Raw genomic sequence first — 18,784 nt, 5'->3', positions numbered from 1 at the left:
CAACAGATTAAAAGACAGTGTCACTAATGTCACCCAGCAAGGGGATCAGTGGCATAGTGTGGGAAATGAAAGCTGTGACGGACGCGCACGACCACATCAGCTCCTGTCAGTGTGTGTCTACGCGGAGCATTCTCTTCATCCTGGCAGCCACTGGGGCCTGAGGGGGGCCCTGTCAGCTGAAGCCAGCACGGCCCCAGCGCATTCCTGAACCAGGGAAAACCCATGGGGGGCTTTCTTGAAAAGGCTTGGAGGCCTTCAGAAACTCAGACCATCAGCTCAATCAGCTGCTGCCACTCTGCACCGATCTCTGCTGCAGCACCACTGGAGAACTTTTCCAATTTCAGATGTGGGTTTGTCCTCACATGAGAAATCAAAGTGTTAAAAGTTAGAAACAGACAGGGGAAAAAAAATCTGACAGTGGGAAATGGTGGAGGAACAGAGCGCAGTTAATTTGTGACGTGCAGTATAAGGCTTTGTTTTTCGATCACACTGATAATCAGCTGAGCTCATTCTTACTTGATCTTTATTTCATATACTGATTGCACACAATGGATTTAATCACCATTTGTCATCCTCCCTCTTTTAGTTTTTATTTCCCTTTTTGTCTCTCTGAGCAGGAAATTTCCTACATTTAGATATCTGCTTACAAGAATATCTTGATAGCTGTTTCCATTCATGATTGGGGAAATGTATCTAAAGTGAAAGAGTGATGCTTTTTACCTTACCCTCTTGAATATTTCATTCAAAATAATGACAAAGAATAACAACAACAACAACAACAACAAAAAGATTCAAACAATGTCTGATCCCTTCTTGAGACACAGTGGAGAAAAGCATGTTTCATTTTTAGTTGGCAACCTCAAGTTAATCAGCTTGATAATTATGCAAATCAGGTTAGTGTGATAACAACAAACAAACAAACAAACAGAAACGTGACAAAAGATGTAGACTGTACACCTGGCAAAAAAAAATCAAATTTTTGTCCAAACAATGGTCGATAATGGCGTGATGATAGACTCATGTAGCTCTGCCATAACATTTAATAATTCATATGCAACACTGTAAAAAGCAGTCCCAGGGGTAAACTAGCTTGGCCTCTGAAAAGCTTCATGGGGTTGAAAAGAAAAGGAAACTATTGCACATTTTTCAGGGGGGCAAAATTGGAGAAATGTGCTCAACATTCAGGGTGATAAACTTGGGAAATCCTTTTTGTTTTAGCACCATTAATCAATTATCACTTCAATAAGTGAGGTGGTATCTTAATCTCGTCAGTGCTGAGTGTGATGACTGATTTAGCTTTCTGCAGTGAGTCTCAGTAAAGCCTACAACATAACCTAAAGAAGTGACCAATGCCACCAGTATTCGTGCTCACGCATGGTGTTTTATGTGGTAATAACTTTGTGGTCATGTCCCAGTGTTTTATATGGAGTGCTGCTGCAAATCAAATGCTGGTACCCTCTCCCTCTTAGGTCCTCTTTGTCATGATCAGAATTTTTTTTTCTATGCACATTCCTTAAATTCCAATAGTTAAGACAATGTGCCTCTAGGAATTTGCTGGCATACGTAAGTCCTTTAAAGGAGGCTATGATTGTTGATAACTGTGGTGAAAAAAGTAGTCAGAAATGCACAGGAGGAATTAACAGCACTGACCAGGCCAGTCAGAGCCACGTGTAGCCCACTTCCAGGAAGGTGTACATAAGTGTACATGAGTGCATGCTAACCCAAACCCATTAGTTAGAGCTTGAACATCTTAACAAATGCAGTCATGAGAAGCAGTTTGTTGCATTTTAGCTTCTGAAGTCTGAATAGAGTACCGACTCCCTGCCCTATTGTGTGCCATTTTAAAACATTTTGTATTCATTTTATGAGCTTCAAGAAAAACTTGTAAAAATGATTGTTATTGTTTTGGTTCTGTTTGGCCTCCACCCACTGGCTCAGCAAGTGCTTTTGGCTCATACAGTCCCATTCACATAAAGATGGGAAGAAAATTTAATGGGCAGAAAAGAAACTCTTGGAGTTAACGAGAAATCTTTGAAATATGCTCAATAAGAGGAAGAAGACTTGTTATACTTCTCTCGGCTTCATTATCCAGCGTATTCAGTCAACCCAGCCGCTCACCCGCGTCTGTGTGTATTCCCATTTGACACTTGTTGGTTGACCGATTCCATTAGATTATCCCTGCTCATTTCCTTTTTTTGAGATTGGGGACTCACATTTGTCACCAGCAGGACGTTTCAGGCACGGCGGGAGCAGCGGATTTGGTTTGATGGGAGAGCATTTGATTTTCAGGATCAGGAAGCTTTTGCTTGACGCAAACACCACCTGGGCTGCTGGCTGTGCTGCTTGTCTTCACCTGTGTCTTTGCAAGAAAAATAAAAAAAAAGGTGCTGCTTGTTTCCTTGTTACACGGTGGCCAGGAAGAGCGGAGGGGGCTTGTTGAAGCAAACAGAATGCAGATGCTTGGGGTGTGAGAAAAAGGGATGTGGAAAGAAGAGGCGCATGCAGATGAAGGAGTAGGGGGATAACAAGCTCTTTGCCAACCAGGCAACCATGAGTGCTCCTGCACTGCTCGAGTGAATGCAACAGGCCTGGGTTTTTCAACCTGACTACTGGAGCATGTGAACACACATCTTCCCCGCCATGGGAGAGGAGACTGTCATGACAAAGCCAGTGTCTCTGCCTTTTTTTTTTACTGTCCCTTCCTGTTCCTCATCTATACCTCTGCCTCATCCAGTTCTCATCCAGTTTTATTTTATTTGTGCTTGTTAGTTGCTCTTTCTTTCTCTTTTTCTCATCGTATGCAACACAAGGTGACAATATTTGTTCTCCTTTCTTTTTTTCAAAATGAAAGAAAAACATCCGGGTGACGTGCCGGCAAGGCTGGCTGTCAAAAGCTTGAGATATTTGTCACTTTTCAAAAATGCAAAACGAAAAGCCTGGTGCTGGAGGCACAACAAATGAAGTAGAAACTGATAAACTGATGTAACCTCGAGCAGTTTCCTTAAGTGATTACATGCGTCGAGGTAAAAGAGCAATTCCGCATGAGGATGGAGAGGCACCTTTACAGTAATATTTCACACAAGATTTATTAGTTAGCATCAAGTATGCACCACTTGTAGCTATAAACGTTTAAGTTCCAGATTCCTTCAGATGCTGGCAGCTGGGGTGACTCTGATTTTGAATCATTTACGAAAAAAAGAGAATAAATTTTATAAAGTATCAAAACACTTCTGGAACTCTGTCTGCAGTTCATCTAAATATTGTCCAGTTTTTTGTTTTTAATACCCAAATTCACACGTGTACATTTCAGGTGTGATTGAAACTTTTGTGACTCTTACCTTAGGGCAAATATTCGGTTTTGACAGTCTGACACTGGGGAAACAAATTCTCAGTATTCATGTGAAATCCTTAAGTGAGCCAGAAGCATCACTTTCAGGCTTGGACAGCATGCCCTCTCCACTGAAATCTGCTGTTTAATTCTCAGCGTGTAGGTGTAGGTTGGGTCGGGTCGGTTTGACATGAAAGTTGATGTTTGCTCTTTCCAAAAGAGAGGTCTGTGGTGAAATCGCATATAGGTGCATGCAAGTGGACCTTCAGGGAGAGAGCCAAACATAGAAGAAACACTGGAACTCAATTCGTACACGTTTGTACAAAATGTGTTCCAATTTGTTCAATTTCTGTTTCTTTGTTTACACCAAGACAATTTTTCACTCACCAACTGCCTTGCGTGCGAGAATTTAAACCTTTCAAATGTTGAGCTCATCCTCAGTATAAGATTTAAATTTAAAGGTGGATGTTTGTGGAGGAGATCCGGTTGTTAATTGGTCACAACAGCACTTTCAGGGAACAAATAAAACACTGAGGGGATGCTGGGAATAGACGATAAACCAAATTTCAATCTGATGAAGGTTTTGTTGATGTCCCTTTAAGCATTCATTAGGCTTTGCTTTCTGAATCTTTGCTAACTCTGGCGACCCTTCATTAGTGAAAAATGAGTGCCTGCCTCTAACAGTGAGTCAATAACCATGTTACACCATATTAAATGGACAACTTTGCAGCACAACCAAGCGTGCTGGTACAAAAAATGTCTTTGGTCTCTATAGCTAATTTATACTATCAGGTAGAGAGTGCAAAGTTGGCACATATAAGCAGAGATGGGCTGTAATCTGATTACTTTTTTCAAGTAATGAGTAAAGTAAGGGATTACTATTGCAAAAAAGGTAATTAGATTACTGTTACTTTCCCGTAAGCACGCTGGGTTACTAAACCGTGATTTTGTTTGTGAGAGTGTCTCATGACAATGACGTACGAGCGTGCGACGTGACGTGTGTAGATCAACAATGGATAACATGGAGTGCGGGAGAGAGTACGACCATGCAGCGTTTAAAGCTTGGATGTACTGACATTACTTTGAGTTTGATTCCATAAAAAGTGGCAAAAGCATTAGCGTCCACTGTACACTCTGCGTGGGAGGAAAACTTCTTTCTACAGCGAAAAATTTAACTTCAGATCTGAGCAAGTACCTAGCACGCTGCCACAGGAATGTGAAATTCACAGAGTATCCCCCCACTGACATGACCGGCCCCACTCCTGCTAAACAGGTGGCAATAGATTTAAGAGCGACAGGACTCAGTGCTGCTGAATCTTTGATTTTATTGTGTTTTTTTGCTGAGTTTTACCTGCATCTATTTGAAAGAGTGAGTGTAAATACAAAAAAAATATTTAATTTTATATGCTGGAATAGGCAGAAAATAGGTTTAAATGGTAAACAAATTTCTTCAAGTCAAAGACTGTTGCATATAATTAAAGTTTTGCTTGATGCAATGTGCATAAAGTTAAAAGATTAAAACTATTAAACAATTTTAAGATGGAGACTTTTTTCATTTGATTCAATTGTATATGATAGATTATGCAAAAAAACAGAATTTGGCTGAAAAATCTATTGTTTCATTCAGGTTGTGTATTATGTTTTTAGTTACACGTAACTAAGTAATAAAGCAACTAATTACTTTTGAAAATGAGTATTCAGTAAAGTAATGGGATTACTTTCTTGGAGAAGTAATCAGTAATCAGTAATTAGTAACTAGTTACTTTTTTTAAAGTAACTTGACCAACAGTGCATATAACCAAAATATCCATAGCAATGCCGAGGGTGAAATAAGCCAGACGTTATTCAGATTTGTCCTGCACAGATTTAATAAAGCTATCAACCAGTTTTTTTACTTGTGATATCACACTTATGTTTAAATCTGCATAATCAGAATTTTTCCTTCAAAACAAAATATCATAAATAATAAAGTTATTTCTGCTAACCAAACAGTCACACATCAACTGGGAGTAATGTTTTGGGACTTGTAGAATATGTATTCACTCACTTTTGGAAAAATAGTTGATATATCGGAGTCAATTTTAAAAAAAAAAAAAAGCAATGAAAAGAGGAAAAAAGTGTCTATCTGCCTGCAACACCTCTGGAATAAAATTCAGAGTTGAAATTAGTGGTTGTACAGCTTAAACAGTAAGTGAGAATTTTTAAACAGCAAGTAAAACAGCAAGTTGGCTAGAAAAAAATTCTCTGTGGGTCATTAAAGAAAACTTTGTGTAGTCATTTGATCTTTGCAAATCAGCTAACTACCAAACGGCTTTCGATTCAGATAGGGATTAATAGCAAAGGTAGATCCCTGTCAACCCTTTTTTCCCCTCATTTGCAGAGATTTTGTAGTTGCAGGCTGGAGTGTGAATTGAGAGCACACCCTAAGCTGCCATGGCTCTTCTGCTCTGTGACACACAGACCACTGAATGCAAGCAAGTGGGTGCGTGATTAGGATTCGGATCAGGATGCTGTCTCAGTCGACACAAACCGAGGTGAATGAACATGTCTGTCTGCAGCGAGACGTTTCTCTTTCAGAACCTGCTGTGACGCGTCTGGAGGGAAATTGCTGAGAATGACCTCTGTACTTGTCTGTTATCTACACCCCTTCTCAATCTCGAGTATTTACCTTGATTTTTCTCCTCCTCTTTTAGGGATTCTCTATCATCTTAAGTGAGTAGTCCCTTTAATCCTAGATGTGCTTTGCAGAAGCGATATTGCCCAATGCTACGTGAAAGATGCTACAAGTCCATGATAAACTCTCAGTAACATTGATTATTCACACAGATGCAGAAGATTGTCCTTGAAGAATGACTGTCTCTGCAGTGTTGGCAGCCAGTGTCACCAACCACCAAGTCATAATTTTGCCTGCGTGCAAAATTGCATCTGCAAGCATGACAACATTTTCAACACACTGTATATCAATGAGGATTAAGACAATTTATGTATGGTGGATGCAAGAAGAGGAACTGTGCGCTGCAGAATCTCCCGGAGAGGAAATATGAGAAAAAAATATCGAAAAAGGGAGTAGGATTGATAAAAACTTGTTACGGTAAATTATTGGAAGTCTAACCCTCCGCAACACAAGTTCTAAGCTGCAACTCAGCAAGATTGACATTCTTACCCTGTAATCTATTTAACCCTCAGGGAAACAGGAGAGGCACGGGCTAAATTAGTGTAATCTGAATGAGGTTTTCTTGAATATGGTAGTTTCAGCCAATAAGAAAACGTATCCGCCGCAAGCCTCTGCGGCATGACAGACAATGAGGATATGGCCATCTGAATCGATACAGCCAATCCCCCATGATTAGGTCATCCATTAGTTCACTTGATCTTTCAGCCCTCTTACATTGCATCTGATGAAAATGTAATCGTTCAATACTTGCTGGATGATTAGTCCAAATCCCCGCTTCTCATAGAGTAGCAGCGAGGATGTTTTGATGCAGCATATGTAAATAAGCTCAGCTTTGTATTTTGGTCATGGTGCCAGAGTCAGGGGGACAACAACTCCCCGGTCTCATCCCTTGAACATCAAGGCCCCTCTGCTGTCTCTGATCCCCAACTCTCTGCAGCCTTGTGAACTCGAAATGCACCGCGATGCATGTCTGCGTATAGTTTGCTATGCAAAACCCATGCTGCCTGACCCTCACCGTGCGAAACACTGGCCCTGATGTGTCTGAGCTTAAAAGAAGAAAAAAAAAATCAATCAACAGAAGAATTAAAATGAAATAAAGAACAATTAAGAGGGCATTTTAACTTGCGTGCAAATGTCTTGATTCAATTATGGAGATGGGCAGAAGTCAGAGATGAATTAGAACAACCACTAAATGGAATTGAGCTCGATGATAAATCAGGACCCAGCTGTCAAGATCACGGTGTGAAAAGGTCACTTGCTTTGAATCATTGCTCTGCCAGAGCTTAAGAATGCGAAGGCCTGCACAGTGTAGTGGATTTCATAAACTCAAACATTTGCACATATCACTGCGGATCTTCTTAGCAGTATCTACGCAGTGAGAGCCTCCAGATCACTTCACGTAAAGTTCCTCCTTATTCTGCTCTGTCTGCTGTGCTTTCTGCTCTGGCTGTTTTAAGCACGAGGTTTGGGCACCGGTGTTTTAAAAAGCTGACATCTGTTAGGACATCGCTTTAGATGTGCACAGAGCAACACCTTTTTTTTTTCTTTAAATGTCCACTGGGGAAATCAATACCTTGTTTAGAGGTGAAATTGGCCAGTCAATGGTACAATCATCTCTTTTCAATGACTGTAAAAGGCAGTTACTGGAATTATAACGTCAACTATCTTTTAGCAGGTCAGAGACTAATCAGCAATTAACAGTCAATTATCCAATTTCTTTGCTGGTATAAGTATCAGCTAATGTACTTTATATCCATGCATTATGCATTATCAGTTAGAGCAGCGATTCTACCCCAACAACAAGGGACTTCTATCCCAGGATCCCAGGAGACTGTGAAAATGTTGTAGTGCAGCTCAACTAAAAAAAAGAAAATAGTATCTGCACGTATATATTCTTGTTCAGTTAGCATTAATAGTGCTGTATATTTTGATGGAAACTGCAAATGTAAATGTGAAGTGAGTTCACTTAATTCACTTCGGGTCATTTCTGTTTTATTTGTATAACCTAATATTGTATACAGAGGGCTCAAAAGGTCTTCACAGGCATAAAAACACATTAAAAAACAAGGTCACTCACATAGTAAAACGGGAATTTAAGCAAGCAAGCAAACCATCACAAATACACAGACATACAAATGCATTAATAAAAATAAACCATACATGAGATCCAAACATGGAAACGTGAGAAAAGAAACAATCTTGGGAGTAACAAAAGCAGAAAGTATCTGTGATATTGATAAAGGAGATATGCATAAAGGTCTTATCCGCCTGATTCCTAAATATGGCTGAACTCAGTGGGTACGACTGTACAGTGGTCCTGTTATTATTATTTTTATGAAGTGGAAGCACTAGTTCAGATGCCAGATGTTAAAGGTGTGTTTTTAAGAGTTTCCTGACATTATCTGTAGAGTTCATGAACAGGTAGAAACAGAGGCTTCAAGCCTGACTGCTCACCACTGTTTATGTTTGTCAGGTGTATCGTCGCTCCGGGTTCTTGGCTAGATCTGTGTTCAGATGATGTCTGTGCAGTGGTTACAACGAGCCGACGTTGTGTTTGCAGTATAATGCAGTTGTTTCTGTCTTGGACGCAGTTTCCACTTTAGGGTTGCACTCTTGTCCTTTTGTGCGATAAAAAGAAAATATCCACATCTCCACTCCTCAAAAGCGAGGTTTTTGAGTGGGGTTGCACCACTCCACCATTTTCCTCCTCCTCCCAGTATAGGAATGAAGTCACTTGAGTAAGTGACAAGGCAAGAATGAAAACAAAGTCACAAGTTTTTACTTTATGTCCACCTGACGGACAGATAACTGAAGAATCTTTGTAATGCCGGTAACGACATAATTGTAATTGATTTTAGTACTGTCATGTGTTATATTATTGCATTGCTGAAAAATGTAATGTGATTACAGTAATCTGATACTTCATAACAAGTTACTCCCACCATGGTGAGGAGTACTGTGTATCTAAAAGGGTTAACAGTGGAGGATCTAAGAGTGTGAACTGGGACATAGAGAAACCGACTGGTAGTGTATGAATGGTGAATACAAGACTAATGGATACCTTTGAGGGTGTTCTGTGATATCAAGCAACAAGACATTAGTAGCAGATCCTTAAGTCCTGTATGTCATTAGGTGGTTTTAAGTTTTCAGCACATACCAAAGAGGTTTGAGATTGAGAGCTGGGTAATTTAAAGGTGAACACTGTCTCACAAGTTCGTTTCTATGCCTTAGGATTTTTTTGCAGCCTGCTGAAAGAGGCAACGTCCACCAGGATTTACTGATTCCATGAAGCTGTGTATCTGGCCTGCGACAATGACAGTACAGTAAGTAGCATTCACACGAATACAGGGATCCAAGATTTCCCAGGAGAAAATACACAGACCTTTGCCCCCCATCCTCTGGCATCCTGCTGTCATCTTTCCTGGATAAAAAAAAGTCTCATGCATTCCCAAACAAAGGTGGCATGATTGTGTAGTCATTAGCACTGTGGCCTCACTGCAGGATGATCCTTGATTTGAGTCCACTGGGCACTAAAAAGCAGGAACACCTCTCTACACCCCCCCCCCCCCCCCCCCCTTTTTTTTTTTTTTTTTTTTGCTTTCGGAACACACACTTTAAGAACTGACTGTAGATATGCTGCCTCTTCAATCCCACCTCTTTACGGGTTTAGCTGCACTGAAATACTGTCACTCACTTCAGCTATCAACGGTTTTATTGTTGCATTGTGACACATATTATACGAAAATCAAACTCTGTCCTTGGAGGTCATATTTTAGTGCTCCACAAGCTGCTACAGTATCCCTTCAGTGTTTTTCTTGTTAGTCGGTGAACAAAAAGACACATCAAGGAGCGTGTCACAGGGGAGCAGATTACTGTAGGCCAGGTGAGCAGAGGTCAGAGCATCCTGATGGGGCGATGGAGCACCGAGGGTGTAGGATATGTAATAGAGGCATGGCGGTTAAACGCCGGGGTGGGCCGTGAGATCTAGAGGGAGTAGGACGTGGGCCACATCACCTCAGGCATCTCCTGAACGCGCGTGATTGATGGGGAAGAGCTGACGAGCCAAGCTCCCAATGTCACTCTCCAATTAAATAACTCTCACCGCTGAACTACTCCCCCGCGCCCCCCTCCTCCTGCGATAAACCTCCCTTTTCTCCTCCCTTTCACCTCTTCCTCTATTATCACACCCCCCCTCTCTCCCGCTGCACTCTGTCCCTCTACATCCTTTAAGTTGACTTCTTGATCAGTCCAGCTATTTCCTCTTCTTGGTATTATCCAACCTTAAATTCCCTTCCTTTTCTGCCTTTCCATTTGTCTCCAACAACATTAGTCTTCATTGTTTCCCAGCACACTTTATAGTTACTTATTTATATATCTTTTTTTTTACTTGTTCTGTCTCAGATTTAGACTTTGCTAACTGCTCTTCCAGGTATGACAGACAGAGGCTGCTCTTTCTATTAGTTTGGGTCAGTGCTCCCTTCCTAAATGACTGAGCAGATGAGACAAAAGAGGGTGCACCATGGTAATGTGCCGTCTCCAAAATGCAAATAGCATGGATAAAAATGCAAAGAGTGTAATCCATTTGTTACTAATGTCCAATCTCTGTTTATAATTCGAAATGCAATGTGAAAACTGGTGCACAATCTTTTGAAAAAAGAAAAGAGTAAGTGTAAACCACCTGCTTCAAAACAAATACCAAAGTCCAAACACTGCCTAGGCTCGAGGAGAATTTGTTTTGCAAATGCATGCGTTATTATCTGGAAGGGCTGGCACATATAGTGTGTTTACTGTCACTAATTAGGATCGTAACTAATACTGGTTGGTCTCAGAGTTCTGTGACTGTAGAGGTGCCGTAGTTTAAGAGAGGCCAGCCTTATGCTGCATTCTTCTGTCACCACAGGAGCTCAGTTTGCTGCTAATTGGGCGAAAAACAAAACTCCGGGAGCACAAATGTGGAACTTCTGAAAAAAAAAAAAAAGCGTACTGAATAAACATTGTGTTTTAAAAGTGTGAATTATTCTGGGGGAAAAAGAGAAATATGTACTTGTGCCTAAGTGCAAAATTTCCCAAAATTAAAAATGAGAGAGTTCTTTTAAACATGTGGTAACTCGCAAGATTTAATTAATTCTCAAGGTGAGGGGAGATGCTAAATTCCTCTCGCTGGTTGAAGGTGTCAATAATTTTGTATTGATTTTCCTTTCACTAGCAAGGCAATCATTTCACAGTACGCATGCCATCTGCTGCCAAAAACTTGGCAGGTTTGAATTTTGGTTCTTCGTCCGGTTTGCCAAAAACGCTGCGTGTGTCTCTGGCTCCCTCCTTGCCAACTTATTTTGGTCAAACTCTTTCGATAGGCTCCCTCCACTCCAGTCAGCGAGCATTTGGCTCAGATGAGAGCGTTTCCTGTCTCGCCCGGTGTTCCGATTCCCTCGTTGCCTTATGTTAAGAGAAATATAGATACGTACCCAAAACCCTGCAGCTGGGGTTCCCTGCACAGAGTCAGCACTGCGCAGGAGAGAGAGTGAGAGTAAGAGAGGGGGAGAGAGAGAGTTGGAGAGCGAGAGAGAAAGAATCAGACTTGCTACATCCCTGCCAAGGGTGAGCATTTACGCGCGATCCGGTAGCCGATCTCCAGCAGCCGTGCACCGCCATCAGGACTAATTTCATCATGAAAACTTTCAAACTCTTTATTTTGACATAAGCCGTTTTTTTCTGCGTGTGCTGGAGAGAAGAAGCCCAACTTCTACCACGGCACACCATCCGTGTCGCGGTGAAGTTATTCCATCTTCTTTGGGTGAGTAATTTTAATAGATTTCACAGCTGCATTCATGTTTCGAGTTTTTTCTTTCTTTCATTCCCACATTTTTTTTGTTAATGTATGCGCTACTAGGGCTTTGCTTTGCATTTTTTGTCCCGTCGCTTATTCTGTGATTAGTATTCCGTGGACACGGATTTCCTGCGGCGGTCGCTCACAGAGATGTTTACTGTCGGCGCTTTCGTGCTGCCCGTTTCCCATCAAATGCTCATTTGCCACCACTCTCCGTCCTCTCCTGCTTGATTTCTCCAAACCCTGAAGTTGTCAAGATGTTCACTCGATCTTTTCCTTTTTCTTCTTCTTTAAATTATCAAAACGCCGCTAGGTCGATTAGGGAACAGGTGCGCCGTGCGAACTTTTTTTGCATCTTGCAGGTGTTGGCAGCCAATGCGCAATTATTGATACTTAACAGCAGGGTCAAAGAAACCAGGTCGCCTGACTGTGCAAACCTGACCAGAACAAAAGGCATAGAGAGGGATACCTGCTGATTTACACTGCAAAGGGTCACTCAGTATAGAAATGAGCTGCAAAATCTCATTTCCCCCCCTCCATCAACCTACATAAAGGAAAAAATGCCCGAAGCTTTAAAAATGAACTTATTTTCAATCATATTAGGAATTAAGACTTTTCTAAAATGAAAAGATTTGCCCTATTTGAGGCTGAGATACCCCCACATGCTTCGAGGAAATTCATGAAACTAATAACTGCAGTGGGAATAAGCGGAACCATACCAGAAATTGGCACAGCGTTCCACTTATTTAAGGACAAAAATGACATTTTGAATCAATATACAATAAAATGACTCACTGAGATGGTACTTTTTCCCCCCAAGTGTCTGTTTAGTTTCCAACAAAATGCCTCAAACTATCTGTGCAAATTGGTTCACTCGTGTTACTTTTATTTTTGTCCTGCATGCCACATAGTCGCCATAGTGAGAGGAATGAATATACAGTTCATCAGCTGCTTGATTTATTATGTTTATTAATTCGGTGCAAGCAATTAAAGATATGATTGTTTTGTGCGTGTGAAACTGAAGGTCAGCATTTTCACTTCTTTTAGAACACTGTCCTAGAAATACCTACACAAACCTTAATAAAAAAACAGGTGGCTTTGCTTTCTTACAGGGAAATGAATAACAGAGAGTTTTGATTTAACATTGTTCCACTTGCTGTTTGGTAGACAAACAGTGATTCATTCTGCAAGTCTGACATTATTTTCAGAAGTGCTTTAATATAGGTGAAAAAGGAGATATTCCTGGCCCTGAGCACATCCATCTACATCTTGACATCTTTTTCTGTGCAGCGTATGAAGCATACAATGTCAGTCAGCTTCTTCCAGTGCAGGATGCCAGGTGAATTTAAATGAATGCGAGATGAGATGTTAGAAATCAGCGTGAGGGACGACCACCTTTCAACCGGAGAGCTCGGGTTCAAGCTCCTGCGTCAGCAAGAGTCTGATCTGTGTGCACTGTAAATATCCTTGAAGACCCGTCAGGTATATGGCCACTGTTGCTCTGCAGCTGACCCTGTGCTCTGATTTCTTTATAAAAAGACAAGCAAGGAGAGAAGGTCTAAGAAAAATCAATGAAATGTCATGCTACTATTATTTATATGAAAACTGCTCACATACAGCTCCTTTTTTATTACAAACAGACCTTTAAATGTCACAAAACACACAAAAAGGCTAGATCTATAAGTTATCCAGCGAATATACTGTACACCTATCAGCCACAGCATTAAAATCACCTTCTCAATATTATGTAGGTTCAAGTCATGCTGCCAAAACCTCCCCCCCTCTCAAAAAAAACGAAAAAAGAAACTGCTCTGACCCATCCCACCATGTCCATAAAACCTCTGGGGGCGTCCTCTCATGTCTGGCACCATGATGTTGGCAGCAGATGCTTTGTGGGTTTTGGTGTGTGGTCCAAATGGTTCCTAATTTATATATTTTTTTCCTTTCTTGTAGTTTCTTGAAATTGGGATCTGTGGAAACTGAAATATGAGTTTAAAACCGTCATCTTCAGCTGCTGTTGAGAGCCAGCTGTTGTTGGGTGGTACCATTGCCATCGTGGGGGGTGGGATGGAGGTGGGAGTCTGCAAAATTGTTTAGTTGATGGGGTGGTGTACAGGCCAGACATACACATGAATCACAGAACCCAAGGATTCCTAGAAGTCAAATGGATCGATCTTATTAAATTTACCTATCCAGTAGTTTTAATTGCGGCCGTATGCTTGTATGACACGGGAATCTGTCTTTGTGAAGTGTCCCAAACCATAATTGACTTAGGTTCACAGAAGTTTGTGTAGCGTGATCTGCCCCCCGGGGAGAAGACACTGCACGTTCCCAATGATGGAGGAGAATATGGATCAGGGGAAGCGTGTGACTGGTTACTGAGCGCTGTAGCACTGGTAATCCTGTTGTGAGACTGGCAAATGGGATTAGAGGACTGTGTGTAAGAGAAACAGAAGCGAGGGATGACCGGGAGGCTTTACATTCATGGCTTTATCTCACATTTTCACTTCATTTAAAGTCATCGCGTTGACAACGGCCAACCAAGAGTCGGCTTCTTCACAGGCAATCCTGTGTGTGCTTTGACCATTTTGAAAGCCTGATGTTGCTAGACTGAGTGAGTCAACTTTGTGATTATATCTGAATATTTTTAAAGCAAAAGAAAGAGTTTTTTTTCTGCATCGTTGAAAACTAACTGAAGCATTTAAGGGATATGGCACCAAACATTGTGAGGGCTTTCAAGCAGGATGACCCACCGTGTTTTTTTCAAAAAGAAGAAAAAATGCTTTTAAATGAATAATAATGGGCAGCCTGCTATACTGAAGGTAAAGTGCCTGTGTGGTTTCCCAACTGTGCCAGTCTCTGTGTCCCTTTGCTTTATAGTATTCCTCCAGTGTTTGGTTCCACCAGCTTACTTACTAGGAGACAAAGCATTTGCCAGTTTTTTCTCTGTTGTTATACCATCATTGAGCCCCCCCCCCCCCCCCCCCCCCCCCACAAAACTTAAAGCCAACTTGACATCAGCAGAAAAAAAAGAAAGAAACACCAGTCTCTGTTTGCCAGTAGTGAATTCATTTCAATCATTTTCAATTGATATAATACGCTTTAATTCTTTAAAATGATGAACAGCTTAACTGCATTGGGAAAAAATTGATTTCTCCTACTGCATGAGTTGGCTAATAACTTAAAATCAAACAGACAGTAAATCAACAGAAACTCATTAACTAAAAAGCCAATATCTGCTTTACTGAACCCACAGTTGCACCCACAGCTGCATCAGTGTTATCTCCAGCCTCCCGTCTCTTCGTGTTCGGGATTTCGCGAAATGAGAAGCATTAACTTGGCCGCTCGGCTCACACTGACCCTGTGCCGATATTCTCTCCTACAATACCACGGCTGCAACCTGCCTTCACAACTCGTGCTGCCCTGCAGCCAGATCTGCTCCACTTTCTACCTCTACCATTAAATTGTCATGTAGAGGCAGTGACTTTGAATCTGTGTATTAATGCATATGCACACATTACAGATTTAGTATACGTGGGATTTTTCTGTTGTTGTGTGGTTTATTTCACATTAAAAGCAATGGCAGATCAGAATGTTATCATAGTGTTCTGGATAAAGCTGTGCCCTGTAGTGGTTTATGTGCTTCTTGCACTTTGACCAGAAATATTTATATAATATGCATTTAAAAAAAAAAGAAACGGTTTCAGATGCTTTTAGAAAAATAAAAGAACGTGTTGAGGATGCTCCTCACATACAGCATACACTTATGTGTCTGCAGAGGTGACAATCATGCTGTTGTCATTTCAGTATTAATTATTAGCGCTGGCTAATGACTCTGCTGTGGTGAGGTACAGCAAACGACTTCCACAGGATGTGTGGTGTGCTGTTTTTATTTTGCTTGGGGGGGCAGAGAGGAAGTAAAATGAGAACTGGAGAATCTGTGTGGGAAGACAGAGGTCACTGTATGCCAAAGCAATTACCTTTCTCATCCAGGGCCCTGCCAATGCGCTTGTAGAGGAGAGAGAAAGAGAGGTCAGTGAGGAAATAAATACATGTATGGTCAAACACTCAGTCTTCTGCACGTCTGCTTTAGAGCACCTGCTGAAGTTGAAATGGCATTCGTATCGCGCCAAGTTCATACAAATGTGCCCGAAAGCGTCGCTCCCGTGAGCCTCCTTCACAAATATTTATTGAGGGAATTTGTTGAAGTCCTAGTTAGGTGTCAAATTAGACAGACAAAAGCAGCAATATTACGAAGTTTATATAATTGCTCAACCGCCAGGATGTGTTGTGACATGAAGAACATTATCTGTCAGGAGCCGACGCTTTTCTCTGCTCTGACAAGTCTTCATGTTCTGGCATCTTGGGGGATCTGTCACAGAGCGAGGATGGCAGCGAGATAGATCCCCTTGCATGTGCTCGGACCGGGCAACAGAGTGCTCGGAGTAGAGGTCAGGAGAGCCCGGGCCATCATGCTGCTGACAGCTCAGATTTATTTTTAATCCAGGCGATGAGAGCTAGCCACACAGATCATGTGGCTTGTTAGTGTTGAACGGCGAGCCCCTCCGCCATTACACTGCGATTTTACACAAAGAAAATGTGACAAAATAATGACCTTGGTGAGGGAAAAACCCAGATAATTGAGAGCCAGCTGAATGGCGTTTGATTGTTATTCCACGCAGCGGCCGTTGTTTCTTTCGGTGTGAAATCTCTTGAAAAGCCAGGTCATTTTCCCTCCATCAAAGCCTTATTAACATTTTGACCTCAACCAATTGTTCTTTGTTGTGTGTGTAGGTTACAGTGTGTACATGAAGGGCGTTACATTGATTGCGTTTAACATATTTACTGTCTGCTCATTTTTGACCAATTTCTTCATCATTGGTGAAAAATGTCATTATCATTGCATCAGCAGCCACGTTACTTGCTGCCCAAAGTGGCTGCGGTCACAAAGCAATTTTGCTGACAGTCCTTCCTCTCTCCTCTCCTCTCTGTCTTTGTCTCTTTCTTTTTTTCTCCTCTCTCTGTGTTCTGATAGGTGCCAATTATAAAGGCCCCGCATTGAAGCCTCTCCAGCCGCCAGTGACCCTGTTAGCTGGCTTTAATGTCAACGATCTGGCTCCAAAGTGGAGGGAATTACCTCACTTTTAGTCTCCAATCAGGCAAAAAAGAAGAGCAATACAGCAAAATGCAGAGCTTGACTCTTTTTCAACCCTTGTGCTCTTTTGAGGGTCTGACTGCTCTTGCTTTCTGGTGAAACACAGGGTCAGGACTGTGTGGATAAAACCCTGAGGGTTTTGACATTTCAGCTTTTCTGTCTTTTTTTTTTTTTTTAAAATTTTTGCTCCTCTTCTGGCCTCAGTGCTTTTTGGAAAAGGCCCAAATGATCTGGTGGTGTTGCTCAGGCATATGCAGAGCCCTGGCTCTTCTGGCGCTCCTGTTTCCCTTGCAGGAGAGGAGCTGCTGGGGTCTCAATCCCAGCTCTGGGGATCTGGAGAAGCCTCCACACTCTGATCCAGACCCCTGGGATGTCCCGCACAGAAACAGACGCAGCTGGGTATGGAACCAGTTCTTCGTATTAGAAGAGTACACAGGAAATGAACCTCTCTACGTTGGCAAGGTAAGCAATCCATTAGCACAGTTTAGTGTGTTGTCATATGTGCAAGAAATGTGACTGAGCTGCTGTTCAAATCAGCACCTACTTGTGTTTTTTATTTATTTATCATTTTTTTGCACGTCTGCTGCACCTGCACAGTAATACACATATCAATAACTCCTTACCACAATGACCTGCAAAATCTGGGACACAGCAGGGTTTCAGAGAGTTGTACATATTCATATTGTCCTATATAAAATGCTGAACAAATGAAAACACCAAATGCAGACAGTGTGGGAGGACATTCTGCATTTTATTGCGACAAGGTTGAAGCATGTGCTTGTGGAAACACACAGTTTTAGTTTGGAGATTGACAAGGTAATTTGCATTGTAATCAGTCCCCAGAAAAAGGTATATATATTACTCAAATGTGTCTTTTTACAGTAGGTGTTTTGCCGAGGTCCAAGCAGATAGATCAAAGTAATGCCTGTTTTGGCAGGTAAATAAGTACAAAAACCTCCCAATGACATTTAAAGCAAGGCACAAATGGCATAGTTAACGCGAGGGTACACTGACAAAGTGACTAATCATGCTTTTATGAGATGTGACAACACTGCTGGTAGCATTTCCTTAGGTAAAGACCAATAGTGGTAAAAACATAGGCCGCTTAACTGAGTAATATAGCATTAAAATACGCCTATAAGAAATTTTCCAACGTTCACATTTTAAGTGCGAGACAAAACAACGCAGTGTACATAATTATGTGCAATTACAATGCAGGAAGTTATTTAGAGAAATTTAGTTTGTAGTTCATTCATCTTTAAACGGTGTGGAACTAGCCAGTAAAGGCTTTTAAAGGCACTCTGAGGACATGTTTATATGTGTAATCTCACACCTATAGTTTTTGCTTAGACGCAAGTAATTGTACTTCAGTTACTGACATATCCATTAGTAAAAGCTTGATGTTTCAACTGTAATACTTTAAATTAGTTTAATACATTGCAGCATTACTGTGAATATTGAACAGGCTAATCCCTTTGAAAGGGGATGTTTAAAAAGACTTACCAAAGTATCTATGCGAGGCCTTTTCTAACTTGGCAGGGAATAGGAAGATTATCTATAAAGCACATTTTATACACAGGGGCAATTTTGAGTTTTTGACATGCATTGCTCTGAAAGAAATTCGGTGCAAAAAAAGTACAATATCCCCTGTAAGTGCAGTAGATAATAAGTAGAAGAATTAGTTTGAAAAAGAGATGTAAAATACAGTGAAAGTAGCATGAAATCGACTTATTTCTGTTGAATGGAATCACTATAGCTGAAAATGAATCATTCAAAGAGATGCAGTAAATGAAAAAGTAA

General features: G+C 41.2%; 1 protein-coding gene across 1 annotated transcript in view; it reads left to right on the top strand.

Annotated features, from left to right (window-relative positions):
- Window positions 1-11,573: 11,573 nt before the first annotated feature.
- The window catches only part of LOC102777657 (cadherin-7), a 112,334-nt gene continuing 105,123 nt past the window's right edge, over window positions 11,574-18,784 (top strand). Inside the window, exons 1-2 of the mRNA XM_087846253.1 lie at window positions 11,574-11,796; window positions 16,865-17,446. Of these exons, the coding sequence (XP_087702379.1) occupies window positions 17,210-17,446 (237 nt within the window). The 5' untranslated portion in view covers window positions 11,574-11,796; window positions 16,865-17,209. The remainder of the gene's footprint in view (window positions 11,797-16,864; window positions 17,447-18,784) is intronic.

The sequence above is a fragment of the Neolamprologus brichardi genome, chromosome 9 (assembly GCF_056152115.1).
Source record: "Neolamprologus brichardi isolate AB-2024 chromosome 9, ASM5615211v1, whole genome shotgun sequence".
NCBI lineage: Eukaryota > Metazoa > Chordata > Actinopteri > Cichliformes > Cichlidae > Neolamprologus > Neolamprologus brichardi.
Note: the sequence above shows the minus strand (reverse complement) of the source record. Positions and strands in the feature narration are given on the sequence as shown.